This window comes from Mesitornis unicolor, unplaced genomic scaffold, assembly GCF_000695765.1.
Source record: "Mesitornis unicolor isolate BGI_N332 unplaced genomic scaffold, ASM69576v1 scaffold14646, whole genome shotgun sequence".
Lineage (NCBI taxonomy): Eukaryota > Metazoa > Chordata > Aves > Mesitornithiformes > Mesitornithidae > Mesitornis > Mesitornis unicolor.
In genome coordinates this window covers 31,543-50,202 of record NW_010190390.1, presented here as the reverse complement: position 1 = coordinate 50,202, position 18,660 = coordinate 31,543, and the positions used below count along the sequence as shown (strand labels likewise).

Below are 18,660 nucleotides of genomic sequence, written 5' to 3'. Positions count from 1 at the left end.
TAGGGAAAAACCATCAAACTTCTTCCTTTGATCATAATTTTTATAGATGGTATAACCATATAAGATAAACCAACATTCTGGGCCACAGTAAAAAAAAAAAATACCTGCTAAGTGCTGAAGTCTAAGAACCTTGCTCTTTTCTGTGTTCCAAATACTTAATGTGTCTTAATTCCTTAAAGGCAGAGGAAGAGGGGAGGAAACTGTATGATTTCGTGACATGAGTACCTAATATTAAAATTACAAGAGCCGATGAATAGAAGTACACTTTTGTTGTTGTTTGTCTGTTAGATTTTTTTGTAACAGCTTGCAATCATTTCCAAAGTCTGCTGGTGAAGTCTGACAAGCATGGCATTAAAAGTATGGAGAAAATACAATGGGTGAAAATAGCGAAGCAGTTCAAAATATTAAGGTTATTTGATTAAAACCAAAGTTTTAAAAAATACAGTAGTTAACTATTTCAATACAGAAAAAAACCACTAGGTTTATGGGATCATCTTTAATCAGCTGTGGTATTATTTCTTATTAGGCTGAAGAGATATTTGGCTTTATATGATTGATTTGATACTAAATACAAGCTCTTCCTGCTAAGTCTGGTACTCCTGTTAGGTAAGAAAGTATGCTGTTTGTGTTTAAATATCTGCAGGCATAGAGTACATTTATTCAGTTTTGCAGGTTTTCTTGACTGTGTTGCTGCAGTACCTCTTCTCTATACTGGTTTTAAACTCCGTGCAAAGGTGAGTTTGGATGGAGTAGCTGGCATGTAAAGTGCAGCAGTCAGGTCTGGGCTCACAGCTTCCGCTGCTGGCCCTGATGCAGGGCTGGGGGGTGACCTTGAGCAAGGAGGCAGTGACAAGCAGCTGGATGGGTCCAGAGCGCTGGTACCAGCCTGCCCTGGTTGTAGCTGCAGGAATTAACAGCTCTGTCAGCCAGAGCAAAGAAACTTAAAGTAAGCATTCCTGTTTCTGGACCTAAGCAGACTTGCTGAAGTCAGTTACAGCGCGTCTGTATATTGCCCTCTGGATCTTATGGATTTGGGATTGCCCAGCATGGAGCCCAGTGCTGTGCCTGTACCACATGTTTGAAGAGGATGGAGAGGAGGGAGAATGACCCTTGCCTTGTCTGGCGTACCATCATTTATGTATATCAGAACACCTTTCTTTCTGCATGGTCTCTGTATGGATTACTTACCAACCATTATAGAATGAAACAAAAATCTGTAGGCCTTCCAGAAAGGAGAAACCAGCACACATAAGTGAACAGTTCGATATGACCTGGAAGAGGGATCTGAGATCTCTGTAGAAAAATCTGTAGAGAGGCCCCTGCAGTAATGGGAATTTACAGTCATGTCTGTGTGTCCGTGGGTTCCCCCTACCTTGGTTGCTAGCCAGGTCTCCCTCACCTTGTAGCAGCTGCAGGTTAACTTAAAGCATGGTTACAAGAAGGTCATTTCTTCCAGCTGTTTTACACAGTTCTTCCCATCCCCTCCTGCTCCTGTAACCAGTGCCTATACCTGTACTTGCTCGGCTGTTGCAGAAAAGGGCCTAAATGCACTTTCTGAGTAAGAAAGTGACTGCTGGCATCCGTGCTGGTGGAGGCACCTGTAGAAACCTACACTGTGTGCAAGCAGGAAGAGTTCATGGAGCTGTGCACCTCAAATGTGTTCAGACTGTTGACTGATTTTTAGCCCAGACCTGTTCCTTGAATCCCATCTCCTACGTGGCCATGTAAGCCCTGTACTGGAAACAAAGATGATCTGCAAGAAGTTGCTTAAGAGCAATAGTTACCAAGAAAAATGGTCATCACACTCTAACCTGCGTTGCTTTTGAAGTGATGCAAAGCCCTGGCTCCCAAGCGAAGCACAGCCCTTGATGCCTTTGGCTGGAGCATGACTGGTTCCAAAGCGTTTTAGTGGAGATGTTAAAACCCACAGGCTTTCAAGCAAGGTGGAGGAAAACAAACGGGTGATGGGAGGGGGGAACAAAATATGAGAGAAACCGAGCGAAGGTCACTGGAGCTGATTGGAAATGTTACTGAAACTTAAAGCCAGCTCTGTGCATGTGTGCTCCTCTGACAAATGAAATAGGGCTGTTTTTTTGAAGTCTGGGAAGGCTTTTCTTTGTTACCAAACTTCTCTTACCTGTTTTTGCTTGAGTAATGAGAGGTGAGAGGAAGACAGGGAAGGAGATGAGGCTGCACAGCGACTAATGAGCTGTTGCAGCCTGAAAGATCAGTCTGGCCTGGTGGCCAGAGCCTTGCAACCTATTAACCTTGATGAAGTATTTGGAGGGTTAGGACTTGACAGATGGGGCAAAGAGTGTTTAAAGAACTTTAAATATATCTCTGTTTTTCACTCTTCTTTCTCACAGGTGCTCACTGGGGAAATCTGACTGAGTTTTTTAAACTTTATTATTATTTATTTTCATTATATAGTTCTCTTATTGCATAGCTTGACGAGGTGACTTGCTACTGTGCTACCTATCTGAAAATTACTTGAGGGTTTGTTGTTTTGGCTTTTTTTTCTTCTACCTAATCGAAAACCACTTTCTCTGTATCACTTGTTTATGCCTACAGGAATCTCACATGCTGTCTTCTGTGTTTAAGGCAGGTGCATTGCTCCATAAAGAATGACTCACTTGGGATCAAATAGGGCAATATTTGTGTTAATCAGCTGCATTTCTGTCCGCAGATAGAACTGTGCATTAAAACAAACACGCTGTAGACATGAATTAAGGGGGAAAATATGACATGGAATTTCCTGACTTTTTAAAATTAAAACAAAATAATTCTTTGCCAAGAACAACTTCATCTGCAAATGTTTCTTAAATGTGTTGCACATTTGTTTTTCTTTAAAGGATGGGTGGCCAGGCCTCCTCACATGTGGGCACCATATAGTGACATATTGCGGTTGTGCGATGATCTGGGTTAGTTTAAAGGCTTCAGATCTTTCCTAATCTGGGTTGTTTTGACTGAGCCAGGTTAGGGAGCACAGATACAAGCAGGTATGCTGGCAGATGTTATGAGAAGCAATTTAGGACACTAGGCTTCTTGTCTGTCCCAGCTGCAACAACAAAACAGAGCAATGCCATAGACACAGTTTGTCTGATCTGTTTATATTATATGTTACTACTGTTTAGTTATGCATTCTGTTAACAACCCACAAAAGTAAACCCATTTTCTACCACCTGCAGAAAAAAGATAAATATTCTCACCCCCCACTGGTCTCCAGCCATAATAAAGTCGTTTCCTTTGCTTCATCTCAGCCCTGAATGCAGCTAGGTAACTTCCCTTCCCCCACTACTTGCTAAATAATGTTTAAACATGTGCTAGTATATGCTGAGGTGTTTTAAAACTTGCTTGCTTCTCCAGTCTTAAAAGACTTCACAGAATGTTTTGCCTAGTCACTGGGTGCAAATTGTTCTTCTAAACGTGTTGATGTTCCTGTGAATTTCTCTGGAGGGAAAAAAAAAAGGACATGAATTGGTCTTCCATCAAATCCACTTTTCTGCCTCACATGCAACTGCTATGTCCACTGCAAGTCCACACATCTTTTTCCATTTCCCTCCAATGCTCTGACCCATGTTAAAGAGGCTGTTGTACTTTCATGATAGTTTTTAATATCTGTCTTTGCTGTATGATGTTGAATTCTGATATTATTGTCAGAATCAAGATTGTCAGGAATGTCTCCAACTTTCTCACTTGACCCAAGGAAAGAAACAGACATATGGAAAAGTGATGTAGTGCTGTGGATTTGTCTTAGTTGATTTTCTTCAGGTTTTTGTAAAGTGACTTTGTTCTGTTGTGTTTTGTAGGGCCTGCGTACATTACCCAGTAGAACAAAGCTCCACAGACGCTGTCTCTGCAGAATAGATAGTGCCTTTGCCTTTACTGAAAGTTGAATCCAATGTTCCATTTGTAGATTTATACATGATTGCTCTCTTTTTTTATCTCTCTAAAATTATAGGTTCATGTATTGGACAGACTGGGGAGAAGTGCCAAAGATAGAACGTGCTGGGATGGATGGCTCAAGCCGCTCCGTTATAGTCAACACGGACATATATTGGCCAAATGGACTGACGCTGGATTATGAGGAACAGAAGCTGTATTGGGCTGATGCTAAACTGAATTTCATCCACAAATCAAATCTGGATGGAAGTCATAGGTAAGAAGTTTTTGTCTGATCTATATAATGCAGTGCTTTTCTTAAAGCTGTGTTGCACAGAATTGTTATGTTAGCACTCACAAAATTTTAAGCAAATTAGTGCTACCAGAATGTTTTATCCTTCCCCATCCTCCCCTTTCCAACACTCATAAATTGAATGTGTGGTCCTCTTTGTGGTATTCTGTAACTCTCGCTAAAGCTTTTCTCAGAACCAGTCCCATAAAGAAATCCTTGAATCCTGTTCTTAATTGTGTAAGATTGTGTATGTAGGAAAACTCTCCCTTTTCAATGGGTCTTTCGTGCTCTGTTGCTCTGTTATTCAGAAATGCAGAAAATAATCTGAAAAAATGGATCATCATGTACTAGTATTTCAGCTTCGTTGATCCTGGAGGTTGGGAAAGTAGTGGAAAACTGACTTTATGGAGAACTTTGCTAGAATGACTTTTCCTCCAATGTTGTTATAGTAATGATATAATTCTTTTTGATCCAGTTATGGCTACTTCTTATTTAAGAGTATAACTGCTACTTTGTATTTATGCATTTGTCCCCAGTTTGGGCACTGACCCTCTGTTATATGAGATAGCTTTGACAAGTACTGTTGCACACACAAACGAATCACAGTTAGCTTGTGTCCAAGATACCATACAGACATACAAATTTTTTTTGAGGCTATCCTTTGCAAATTTTTGTGATGCTTCAGATTATTTATCTAGGCATGAAATATCCTTTCTTACACTCTTCATTCTGACCTCTGAGACTTGTCCCTCCTTTCACCACAAATGTTAATCTAGCATAAAGAAATCAATCATATTGACAAGATAGGTGTTTTGTATGGACTCATAAGTAGGAACATAGGCAGCACACATGAGGCATATCCACTGTAGTATTTATTTTGAATGCCATAATTTCTTGTAATCCCATTTTGAAAGGGATGTAATTTTCTTCTTAAATTCTGCCTGTTAAGGCGCCAGAAGTTCAAGCAGTATTTTTGTAATTGTGCTTGTTTATAGAAGGTAACAGGAGTTGGATACATTTTTAGATTTATGTATTTGGTTATAAATATTATAACTTTGTTAATTCAAGATGTGGAGATATGGATATCTATTTTGAAGCAGGCCTTCATTTGCTGTTTATTTCACAAGAAAGAAAATAATATTACAAAGAAAAGAGACATATTTTGTAGTGGTACTGTATTTTAAAAGGGAAGACTATCACATAAGTTTTCAAGTAATGGAAAGAAAGGGATAGGCGCTACTGCATTTTCAGTTGTCTTTTGCTGCAGACTTCTTTGCAGTTTTTCCCTTACTGGTGGTCTGGACAGCATTGTAAATATTTTGGTATTTTGATTTTATGTTAATGGTGTTTATTCCCCGGTCTGCCTTTGACCAACCTGGAAGTGATTCATTCTAGAGACGAGGCTGTGAAGGTGCGGGGAGCTCTTGGTGTGAGGGTTGACCAGCCTTGTCTGTCTGCAGAGAGCTGCATCTGGCAGCTGTCTCTCGGGACACAGAAGTGAAGTCACCTGGGTCCCAGTAGTTACCTGCTTCCAGAATAAATTCCCTGGAATTGGTGAAACCCGTAATAGAGACCTGTAGAGACAAGTAATTTTCATTTTTAGATCTACTAATTCATTTTTACATATTCATTACAAACAAAGCATTAAGTCTAATACTTTAAAGTTGTTGGTTTTGGTTTTTAAGGTGATACTGAAATGTATCAGAAATATTTAATGGCAGCATGCTAATATAGGGGAAAATTGGAAATAATCTTTAGAGAGGTAAGCACATACGACTTCCCTTGAGCGCTCAGAAGCACACAGCACTTCTAACAGCACCTGTTTTTCCCTAGGCATGCGAGAAAGTTCTGAAGATTCAGAAAACAGTCAACATCTGTATCCAGGCATTTTTGTTTTGTTTTTTATTCTTTGCCATTACATCATCAGGAGAGGGGGGAAGGAAAGAATTGCAGAAGTTAAGCTGTTCTACAATGGGGTTTTATGTATTTTTTTTCCTCTCTTATGACCTCTTAGCCTCTGTCTCTTTTAAGAAAAAAGATCTTCTGGAGCTGTCTAAAGTGGTTCTTTTTTGTTAAATGCTGTCTTCTCAGTTATTCAGCAAATTCACCTTTCTCAGTATGATATTTTACAGCTGTAATTCTGTATTTTGGTGCTTAATTATTTTACTAATCTTTTTCAGTAACTGATTTTTTTAATACTAAAAAAGCAAAAACAATTTCTAATTCTGCAGACAGAACCAAACCCCTGAGATCTCCCTTTTAAGTGAAAGAAAGCCCAAAACCCACAAAGCTTTCAGTCTTTTTTCCTTGTCATTCCCACCCTCCAAAAAAAGAAAAACTAATCAGATTTTTGTATGAGCAGTAAACCTAGTAAGATCTGGGTTTACAAGCATTTCTACTTATCCCTCCACACCAGCAGGAGTCCCTCTGACTTCTCTCTGTATGTCCTTACACCCTGTGAACCTACAACCTGTGCCCCCCCTCCTTGCTGGCCCTCTTGGCCATCCCTCAAATGCACCCATGGCTCCTTACGTCCCTTCACCCAGCATTATCCCCTGCTCCGGTCTGTGTCCCCTGTGCACTCTTGCTGGCTCTGGCAGTTCAACAAAGTGTTCCTGTGCAGCTTATTTCACAGCTGCTCCTCCTGGCATGTGGGTCAAATACAGGGGGTTTAGGGTTGCTCCTGTCTTCACAGACATCCATTTGGTAAGGAAAACTTGTAAAAAGTAAAAATAAGAATCTTTATTGATCACTGCTTTCCTGAGTGGTTGGCCAAGAGATACAGGATGCACTGGGTATGGAGTTGTAGGAGATGGATAATGAACAGACACACCAAGAGTGATCAAATGGCCTTGCTTCTGTCGGAATAGATGACATTGTGTAATTAGGCCAACTTTTTTCCACTACCACCTTTAAAAATCCCCTTTTAAGAGGGCTACCTTTTAGTCATTTTCTGTAAGAGTTAAGAGTAGGGTAGTAAGGCATCATTATCATTGAATGCATAACCTAACTTAAACCAGACTTTTTAGCTTATTTAAAACTGCTAGTTTTAGTGATTTGTTTTTGATATTTAGACCATTCTTCTGAGTGCTCCTCTGTATTTATAGAGTAACTTCAGTTTTTTTGTTGTTACTGTCTAAATTTATAATGATTTAAACTAGGTTGGTTTTTTTTATTTTACCCTTGCAAAGAGTTATCAGTTTTTCTGGCGCCTTACGTGCTGTCAACATGTCTGGGAAAATATTTATGCTTCTGAAAGCTGAAGCTATTGAAGAAACGAAAAAGGCAGTTGTGTTATTGAAAGACATGTAGCTTCATAGAAATGTGATGTTCTAGATCTGAGTAGTTTTGGTAACTTTTAGCAAAGGAATCAGTTGAATAACGATTATGCCTGTCTCAAGTTTTTGAGTGTTACATAACATGAGGTGAGAAGGAGCCAGTAGCAGATAAATGTGATTGTAAAAGCATCGTGTAAGGCGGGATGACGACGTGAGTTTTGATTGCTTTGGGGGAAGTGAGAAATATTTAGCAGGAACTAACATCTTCAAATCAAAATAATTTCAAGAAAATTGCTTTTGTGATTTGGATGGTGAAAGAGAATACAATGTAAATAGAAAAATATTTCAATTAGTGTCATTGACAGTAATAAAGTAATGAGGGTCTGACCTCAATCTAAAATTTGCAGTGAGTGAAAGGGAAACATTCTTGGCATATTTCTAAATCTAAGCAATCCATAACTTTGTTGTTTTTTTTTATTCCCTTAGTCTGACTATCATGTTACATCTGGCACTACACAAGAATTAAAATTTAAAGATTTATGTGTTGGAGCAGGACATTGATATGCATGGATGCTTCCCTTCTTGCTTGCAGGGGTCTGGATAGCGGCAGAGTACAGGAGGCAGGTGGGAGGAATGTGCAGGGGGAGAAACAAAGGAGGCTGAATTATTTTTGTCACCTCTTTGGACAGGACCTGGATAGGCTCCCTTTGGAGTCACTGAGCCTCTACGTCAAAACCAGTAAGCAGCGTGGCAGCAGCACTCAGTAAATATGCGGTGGAGTCGTAAATTCATGAGAGAACCTCTACAGCAGATTTTATGGGGAAGATGGATCATTGGTTACCTGCTAGCCCTGGGACTTATTAGCCCTAGCTACTCTGGTGATGGGCTCATTAGAATGGAGGGGAAGAGTGCAGAAGTTGATGACTAATGCCCTTGGTTTGCCAGCAAGAGAAAGGAGCGAACAGTTTTTCATGTCAGAATGTAATAATTAAAAAATTAAATTGGCGCATAGAAGAGATGGTTTTGTTTTTTGCAGCTCTCCCCCCGCTCTTATCAGAGCGAACAGTTGCTTTTTGTGGGACTAATTAAACAAAACTGAATTGCAGACAGCTCTCCTGTGAGCAGTGTACCCGAGATAGGTTGGCCTGCTAAGGCAGCTCTTGAATTAATTTTCTCTTCCTTTACCCTGCAGCAGCAGTTCTAATTAATAAGTTAACACGTTACTGGCTGAAGGGAAATGCACTTACAAGGTCCCCCAGGAAGTGTTTGTGCTAATGAGATGGGTTTTGAGGCCACTGGAAGAAAACAGACTTTCAGCAACTGTCAGAAAGCTGGGAAGCTCTTGTGACGAGGTGAATGTCTTAAGTTTGCACTCGAGCACTGATTTTTCCAGTTTCTGTTTTCAAGCATCAGCTTGTGTCTGTCTGCCAGATGATTAGTTGCAGAGTTGATGAAACACTAAAAATACTGTGTCCCTGCATTTAGAAGAGTTTCTTTTTCATTACTTGTGTGTCATGTGTACAATATATGACATTACGTGCAAGGTATAAAATACTGAGTTCTGTGTATATTTTTGTGTATATTTCTGAGAGATAAAAATACTTAATATCCTCAAGCAGTGAAGAGGAGCCAGTCTATGGTAAAAAGCTTATTTCAGTACCTCACTAACACTTTACAGGCCAGTGCAGGAGACAAATAGTGCCCTAATTAAAACTGCTGGAGAATCCTGCAGTAGGAGAATTATTTCGATTATTCGGACACAATTAGGGTGAATTTCTTGGTTCTCCCCCGAGGTTTTTCTGAAATAAAATGCTGGAAAGGTGGAGCTTCAAAACATCTGTGGCTGACTGTGTGTAATACACATATGCTCTGTATATAGCTAGAGTCACAAGGTCACAGGTCTCTGCTGATTTCTAGACTTTAAATAAAAATATGTAGTTGAGGGTGATTAGCCCAGGTGGATCCAGACAGCGGCTCATTGCTGCTGCTGCTGCTGGGACCCAAGACGGCAAATGCAGACTGAGCTCAAGATCAGAGCCCTGCTGAAAGCAAAGGAAGAGCAGCTTCAGCTGGGAAGTGCATAGACCCCTCTGCTGTCAGTGGATCTACAGGTGCACCTTCCTCCTAAATCCCCTTATCTCCTCCCTCTGCCTTCCCAGTCTCCTCCCCTCTTGCCAGAGGCCTTTCATCTGCCCTGCCTGCTATCACGGTGTTTGCCTGAAAAATGACCTGCAGGATGACTTCATTTCTCAACCACAGTTTTGCTTCTGATTGATTTTGTCAGACTTCTGTGGGAGGTGAGATTTGAAATGTCACTGCTAGGCCTGTTGTTTGTTATCTATACTTTCTGGAAACACATGGCAAATGTGGCTTAAAGAAGTGGCAAAAGAGAAAATATTTTGGTTTCAAAAGCTTGTCTGCTATCCCACAAGTTGTGTTTCCTGTTTACTTTCTCAGGTGATTAGAACCAGGCTTATATTCTGATAGGAATATTTGAACAAACATTCATGGTCAAAATCCAACTTAGTTTTCCAAGTTTGCTTGGTGAGTATTTGTGTTAGGTTGGCAGGAGAGGAAGCAGTGAAAGCTTCTGAGGAAAACAGAGCTGCCTGCCCTCATGGCATCCTCAGTGCGGTGTTGCACCATCGTCTGTTGGTCTTTCATCCCGCTTCACCCGATGGTGTGTGGGATTCGTGCTGTAAGCTAACACTTCCAATTGTCACAAGCCAAAGCTGTAATTCTTGCAAGTTCCCGAATGCCTCGGCATTAAAGTAATCTGTAGCTGGAGAGAAACGTTTTGTGTAAAACATTACAATTTGCTTCATGCAAGCCGGTCTGTTATATGCTTTCATTAACGTGATGAGCACTGAAAGCAAGGTTCAGGGTCTTTACATTTTTAATCCTTCATGGAGGAAGATGTGATAGTAATTACAGCATAACAACTTTGTTTTGTTTTCTTATGCCAAGAGGGGGGGCAGGGAAGAAGACATGTTAAGAATGTAGCCTCAAGGTATCTTTAACTGAAAATTAATCTGGTACAGCATAAGACAGAATAAGAATGAAAATAAATTAAAATTCGGTAAATGCAGGTACAAACATCCCTTAAAGATCTTTTCAACAATATATACATTAATTAGAAAGCTTTTACCTCTAGTTGGTATCATATATTGTATTGTCATTGGATGCCAATATGGTATATTTTGCCAAGTATTAAGTATTAAGATAATTTATCTTTTTTTCTCCCCCTCAGTCTTCACAGTTGTTTTTGGACTGGGATTGTAGAGACTGATAGAATAGTAGATTTTCCCCCCCCCTTTCTGATAGCCTAGGAGCTGGTGATAGGTACGGGAGCCTCCAGCAGGACACTGGAGAAATGGATTGAAATGTAAACATGAACATTCTTGCAGCCAGCCCTGGAGGTTGAGTGTGAGCAGCCTCAGAGGCCACCTGATAGGAGTTTTGCTACTGAGAATCTAGAATATTAGCAATTGAGAGACATACAGGCCAGGAGGTCTAAACTACCCCAGGTTTTCTGCAGGGATTCTGGTCTGTTTTTGAAGTGAGACACCTGTAATCCATCCAGAATAGAAGGAATTAGGTTAATGGAAAGTGTTTGCTTGTTTATTTTTATGGAGAAATGCTATTACGTTTGTATATAAAATATATGTTAAAATTCTGATAACATTTTACATTGATACTAACTTATTTTTTTGTGGATTTCTTTTGGTGTGAAGAATTCTTAAATTTCACAGCTATGATGTAGCTTTGGATTTGAATGCTAATGTTAGTTGAAAGAAATAAAGGCAGACTGAGGAAATCCTGGTTACGATAAAGGATGTGAATTTAAAGTTGATTTTTTTGTTGTCATTTTACTGTTAATTTTTATTTCAAGTGAGTTTAGCCTTTGTCTGAAATGCATATTATCCTGAAGCAGGAGCTTTTTTGTTGTTGTTAATATAAAACTAGGTAGATTGTTTATGAATTTTCATGTGTGTATTCCATTTCAGCTTTCAGTAGCCCCTTTTGTAATGCCTGCTTTAACTTGTTTATTATTTGGTTTCTTTCTTTATCTTCACAAAGTATTACACAGGCCTTCAACAGAATAAGAAAAGAACAAAGGTGAAAGTATTTAAATTTGATCTAAATTTTCTTCAGGCAGTAGAAAACTCTTTAGTATAATAACTTTTTACTGTAATTGCATCTCTGATTACCAGGATGATCCTATAAATAGTTGTATTTAGGAAATCACAATACACAGCACAGACGGAATTTAATTTCCGTGGAAACTGCTTGTTTTCTCTCTTTTTCTCTTCCCACCTTCCTTCTCTGCTGTCCCCTTCTGCATTTCCTTCCCAGCCAACCAACCAGAGTAGAGATGATGGCATTTTAAATATCGATCGTTGTCAAGATTTTTAAGGCAAACTTGTGTGATTGCATGCCTAGCACAGGGGAGACTATTACAGTTAGTGTGTGCTTAGCGCCTTCTAATATGTAGCCAATTTGCATGTTGCCAAAGCCCTAGAGACGTCTCCTGAACGAATGACGTTACTCCTTATGCTCGTCTCACTTTCTTATCATCTCTGGTGTCTCTTTGTAACAAGTCTAATGATACAAGAACAGTGCTTTGAAGATACTGAAGAGTTTAGGGAAGGATAATAGGATGTCCTGCTTTTTCCTGTTGCATCGCTTGTTCCCATCAAGCCTGGGCCGCTCATGTAGAGGCTGAAGGTGGTTTCCACCAAAGAGCTGTCAGGTCCCGTCAGTCCCATTACACCTGCAGTGCTGTACCTGGTACCCGGGTCGGGGCCTTTATTGGCAAGGCCTGAAATGTGGAGACCTGGCTGCTCCCTGACCCTGCGCGGGTGCTTGTAAAAGGCCCTGTGGGTGGGAAGCACCTGCTCCTGTCAACTGTGTGCAGCAGTTGAGTGCTAGGGGTGATGTATTGGTTCCCTTCATTCGCCCAGGTAGATTTAATAAATAATCAATCAAGGCAGAGGCTCTTCTCACCCACCAAAACCAGCGCTCTGCAGTTCCTAACACAGCGCTAAAACAAAAATGCTTCACGGCAGCCATCAGTAGGACATTTCTTGCTCTATCTCACCTTCCTTTTCCTGTTTTTTAGCACCTCAGCTCTCTAGCCCTTTCCCCCCTTGCCTGCTCCACATTAGGCTGGGGAGGCTCATTTAGCACAACTCAGGCACTGCTTCTGTTGCTGTGTGCTGACACACGTCGTGTGGCTGCCGTTCGGCAAGGCTGACAGCGCTCCTGCGTTTGGAGGGGAAAAAAGCCCTGCTGGGTTTGCTGATTGGGAGTGAGCTATTGCCTTGTAGTGGCTCGCTGGAAACAAGGGATGTGGTAATGTGCGTTGCTGGTAATAACGCAGCTAATGAGATGCAAGAAATACATGCTGTTGTGTTTGGGCCCAAGGCCATTTTGATGTGACAGTACCTTATATCTGCTAAGAAAAATTATACACGTTTGAAAGTAATCACTTCAAGGCTGTGGCTGACAGTGCAGTCGAGTGAAGTACTCCTGAATCTCCAGATAAGGGCTGCTTTAAATAAGGGTCACAGTTCACCTTATGCATTGTCATATGTATAGATGTTTGTCCAAAAGTTGGGCATGTCTAACAGCATCTATTGTACCCAGAAGATTTATTCCCACTAGGAGTGGTGTGTACTCTTGGCATTTAAAAATCCTCTGACTTTACAAAAAAAGTTAATTGCAAGGTAGTCAGAATGCTTCAGGAAGATGTAGCTTCCCTTGTGCATGGGAGTGATGTCTTTGTTGCAGGTTTGGTCACAGTGAGAGCTTTGGACTTTTATTGCTTCTGTCCCATATGACAAATGTCATAGATCTGTCATTAAGACTTATTTTATAGCAGGCTTGGAGACTACCTAAAATTATTCAAATCTGAAGGTGTTTAGGGTTTGGGGGTGGGGTTGGTAAAAATGGTTCCAGAATTAGAATACCTTTATTCTTGGTATAGGAGCTTGTTGTGTCATTCTGGCTTTGCTGTTTGGCTCTTAGGTTTCAGCTGTAAATTAGATTACAGTAGTCTTTTGTAAGATGCTTAGTTGGTGCATTTAATTAGAAGCAAATATATACCTGACTCCAGACAGAGATAAGAAAGAAAAGATAGTATGTCCTACTTTTCAGTGCAAAATATCAAGAAATAGGAAATTTTGTGTAGTGTAGAATTGGGACGCTAGAGTGACAAGTAAGGCAATGCATGTGTTTTTTCTCAGGAGCAGAAAAAAATAGAATCTTTAAAGATAATGCATATTTTTCCAGAAGCTAAGGTGAAAGAGCGGTAATGACTCCAGTCTCTTTGTACTCAGAATCATTGGCAGAAGACACCTTCAAGTTTTTTGCTTTAATATACTCTTCTGTTATGTCTTAACAGAAAATATTTGGAAAATAAGAGTATTTTTGTCCTATACTAAACCACTTCAGTTACCAACTTCTTTGCAAAAGGGATGCATACAGTGTGGGGGTGTTTTCTCAGTAAATATACAGATAATGACTCTCTTCCCTGCCAGAAGAAAATTGGGAGGCCAGTGATCATAGTGTACCCTATACCTGATGGAGTAGTAGAACTGTGTACCAATCCTTCACGCTTTCAGTGCGGGAGAGGGGACGGCAATCTCCAGTGTTCAGTGGAGCTGGTGTACAGGGGGATACACATGCACCCGTGCAGTTAGGAAGAGAAGAGGTGAGAAGAAGCGTTTGTGTAAGTGGTACGTGTGTGGCCCTGCTTTGAGCAGTGTGTTGGTCCGGATGACCTCCAGGGTCCTCTCCATCCTAAGTTTTTCTCTGATTCTGAATAAAATATCCGTAAGAATTGAGCTACTTAATTCCAGTTCTGAGGAACCTGGGTACAGATAATTAGCTTCTACATCACAAGAACCTGGAAGAACTGTCTTCAGTAATGTTTGTGCTGCATTTTTGTGATGGCTAATGAGCATGTGTTTGTATATATATACATAAAATATATGAGTATACTCCTTTAATTTTGTTTATGAACCTGGAGACAGACGGTGACCCAGTTTACTCAGAAATGATACCATTACCATGGCAGAAGATCAGTAGAACTCTGTTTAATGGCACTGCTTATAATACAAACAATAGCTTAATAATTATCATAATAATGAATCATGAAAAGTAAATCTAAGGATTTCTTTATAGTGAAACTATTTGCCGTTAGAGTATTTTTCTGATGGTTTGAAAAAGTGAAATGGAAGAGACGGCTGGACTGCGAATGGACCGACTGCTCTCTCGGTTTGAGATGTGCTGAGACTGAAAATGATGGAGATCATAAATGAGCAGGTAGCAGCCAGGCTTGTGCTGTCGGTTTGAGATGTGCTGAGACTGAAAATGATGGAGATCATAAATGAGCAGGTAGCCTCCCCACTTGTGCTGGCATTCTCCCCACTTGTGCTGGCATTCTCCCCACTTGTGCTGGCATTCTCCCCACTTGTGCTGGCATTCTCCCCACTTGTGCATGGTGATGTAGAGCCCTACAGGTACGGAGTGTTAAAAGGCTGCTAAGATCTAGCCACAGACCTGAGTAAGGATTCCATCTCTTGGCCGTCTCAGCATCAGCAGTCAGCCTGGAAATAGGACACCTGTGTTGTTCCCCCATATGATTCCCCAAAGTGGGTGCACTGTATTTGTTCCCCGTAAATAAATACGAAGCTTTGATCGACAAAAGCTTTTTTCACAAAAGCTACATGCAAGCAATGTGTTTCACCATTCATTTTCTTCCCTGTGTTAGGCAAGCAGTGGTTAAAGGCTCCCTTCCACATCCTTTTGCTTTGACGCTGTTTGGGGACACGTTGTACTGGACTGACTGGAACACGCATTCGATCTTGGCCTGCAGCAAGTACTCTGGGGAGGACCTGCGTGAAATACATTCCAACATCTTCTCTCCCATGGATATCCATGCTTTCAGCCAAAAGAGGCAGCCAAATGGTAAGCTGTCTTGCTTTCTTTTTTTAACTGCGAGTTGGAACTGATTTGCAAAAATCTTAATTAGTCTTTCTGTATGGTGGTGGGTGGCTTCACTTGCGTCATGATGCAATTTTTCCAATGCAGAGACTGGGAGAAGACCCAGAGAGAAACCAAATATGCTCTACATAGTTGGTTTTTTTTTGAAGTGAAAAAAAGAACCCAAACCTCGGAACCTCTTGTTTTTTTCTCTGCCTGCCACACTTACTCTGTTGTTGTGTTCCTTTTCCAGTTTCATGTGCCATAACTTTAGGCAACATGGTATTTTTTATCTTTCCATTCAATAGCTACCGAATGGAAACTACTAACTACTGAACACTATTTGGAAAGTAGTGTTAATTTAGCAGGTGATGTTAAGCAAGAGTATATCTCTGTGATAGCCATTGTGTTAATTTAATATGTATATATATACAACCTGCTATATATTCAGCACTGACATGCTGAATAGTTTGTGAAAATGAGAAGAGCAGAGCTGAAACAAGGCTAAGTGCTACTTTCTTGAGAAAGGAAACATTCAACATCCATGCATCCATGCATTTTGGTACCATAAATACCCCGCTACTCAACACTTGGAATTAATTTTTCCTTGTTCTGTGTTTATCATTTTCTTCTTTAATCTGTGTTGCTGCCACCGATTCTACCACTCAAATGCTGTGTGTGTCTTAACAGATGAGATGAGGTCATTCACTATCAGAAGCATTAATTTGTGTGATTTATGTTTAACAGCTACAAACCCATGTGGAATTAATAATGGTGGCTGCTCCCACTTGTGTTTGATGTCTCCTACCAAGCCCTCTTATCAGTGTGCATGTCCCACTGGTGTGAAGCTTCTTGAGAATGGAAAGACCTGCAAAGATGGTAGGCTTCATTTTTAAAAATCCTTTTAGATTAAGTGCAAAGTAGTTTTTGGAGGGAAAGGGGTTCTTCTAGCTTCAATATATAATGCATGTTAGGGGTGGCAAATTGTGAAATCCTGCATGTGTTTGCAGTGCAGATAAAAGTGATTGGAAAATGCCCTGTACTTTTCAAAAAAGAAAGAAGCTGATGGCTGAAGAGCAGGTTACCTCCAGTTATAAAATTTAGATTGCAATTATATCTCTATCACTAACTTCCTGCAAGTATTGGGAGGCTCTTGTTCCCTTTCTTAGACAAAAGAATACCTGCCTCCTTTGTTTCTAAAAATATTTCTAACATTATTTTTCATGCATTAGTTTTTGGCTAATAGGATTGTACAATGAAAACAATTATATTTTGAAGATCTGATGTCCTTTTATTATACATGCATACACCTGGCCTCTTTCAGTTCACACGCATAAAATTAGACACCTACATCTGTATACATAAACTGAAAAGAATGGCATGGTTTTTAGAGGTGCGGAAAGTGTTTCAGCCTTAAAACCCAAGATATGTTCAAAACTTAGGGCTGCTAGCACTCACCCTTAACTGCTTTTAGTAAACGTCTCGTTGTGGGCTAATGCATACAATTTTAAGTTGTAATATTTTAGCATAGGTCTTGGGACGTTGTGCTGTGTCTGCTGTAGTACATTAACAGTACCAGAATAAACACTGGGAGAAAATTAGCTCGCTCATACATAACCGTCTTTTATGCAGATCATCTCTCTATGACAAAGGTATATGGAGGAAGAAACAAAGATACAGCAGAATTTACTGTAGATAGGCTAAATAAAATGTATACAGAAATAATTTCTGTTAAATTGTTATTTTATATTTTTAAAATTCCTCTAGGCTTGTCAGCTACTGTTCAGTGTTTTCTTTAATTTCATGCTATTTCATGCTCTCTGCTGATTATTTTTGTGTGGCTATTTGTATCTGTGTGAACCTTGTTAAAATAAATTGCTGCTTTTATGTGAAAAACTCAAAAGCAGCTCCCAAATGAGCCTTGCAGAATTGCTGGTAAGAACTTACCAATACACACACAAGATATTTTTCTTCCATTTCTGCCAGAACAGCGAACAAGCTTTAATAACACCTCTCTGGGTTGGTCATATTTAGTCAGAATGGGATACCAGTTCATGTGCTTCTTTAAAAAATAATTGATCACATGGATAATCTCCTTTGTGGCAGCAGATAGCTAAAGTGATTGTTACCCAGTGGAGGCACCTTTCCAAAAGCAGAGCTGCACAGGAAGTCCATGTTGGGGACAGGGAGTGGTGAAGGTTTGGTCACTTGCCAGGCTGGGATAGGAAGATAAGGCATAAGATAAGGCTTGAAGGACTAAGGACAACAGTTGGAACAAGTCCTGGAGAGATCACAAGAGAGAAGTTGCTTCCCTTTGACTTACTGCTGATAGGAAAAGGGCCGTGGACTTCAGACAAGAGTGATTGTATCTTTTTACTCCCCACGTGCTGTTTCCAGCGAACAGATCTTTGTATTGCAAAAGCACCCGCTTCTCTGCTCTGGTTCAGGCCCATGTCCTTGTGGAGGCAGCCTAGCACACAGGTTAACTGCCTTGGGCTGGAGAATGGCACCTTTCCAGTGTATTAGAGTAAATTACCAAAGCCTAGTAGGGGAATTATATTAAAAAAAAACAAAACAAAACCCAATGAGAAACCCCCCAAACGTTATTAAAAGGATTTTAACTTCTCGTGCAGAGATACTCAACATCATCAATTCACTTTTTCAGCCATGCCTTATGTCTCAGAATTTATAGCTGTTGCTCTTTTCTCCCACTCCGAGAACACATAAGAAGCAAAATTGTACATTCCCATTCACCCATATTTGACTCACAAAATACAGCTCCCACTGTATCAGAAATTTTGTTAACAAATTTACAACAGTATATTGTCAGTCTGTATGCAGAAAACTTTATACAAGAACACTTGTCTTCTGCTTGTCAATATAATGTTGCATTTTTAACCACCATTCTGCTGTTGTGTCGTTCCCAAACACTCTGCCCCTCTCGTTTCCAGAAGAAAAATGGGAGGGGAGGGGAGGCTCCCATTTAGCTCAGTGAGTGTTGCATCCCACTGCTTCTTGGACTTAGAAACGGGTTAGGATATAACCCAAGTGAAACAACCTACACAACTTTGGCTGCTTTTATACTCCTCTCACTGAAAAAAGCTGGCAGGTGGTAGAGTTAGGGCTTTTGCAAGTAATCTACAACTTGCCAGAGCTTCAGATTCAGGCAGAGATTCACTGGAATTTATTCTTAGAGTTGCAAAGGCTCCAATTATTGAT

At 40.3% G+C, this 18,660-nt stretch overlaps 1 protein-coding gene across 1 annotated transcript in view; it reads left to right on the top strand.

Annotated features, from left to right (window-relative positions):
• LOC104542179 (low-density lipoprotein receptor-related protein 6) overlaps positions 1 to 18,660 on the top strand; it is a gene marked incomplete at its 3' end in the record, with an annotated part of 80,891 nt that overhangs the window by 32,952 nt on the left and 29,279 nt on the right. Inside the window, exons 2-4 of the mRNA XM_010186397.1 lie at positions 3,962 to 4,159; positions 15,230 to 15,426; positions 16,189 to 16,320. Coding sequence (XP_010184699.1) covers positions 3,966 to 4,159; positions 15,230 to 15,426; positions 16,189 to 16,320 — 523 coding nt within the window. The remainder of the gene's footprint in view (positions 1 to 3,961; positions 4,160 to 15,229; positions 15,427 to 16,188; positions 16,321 to 18,660) is intronic.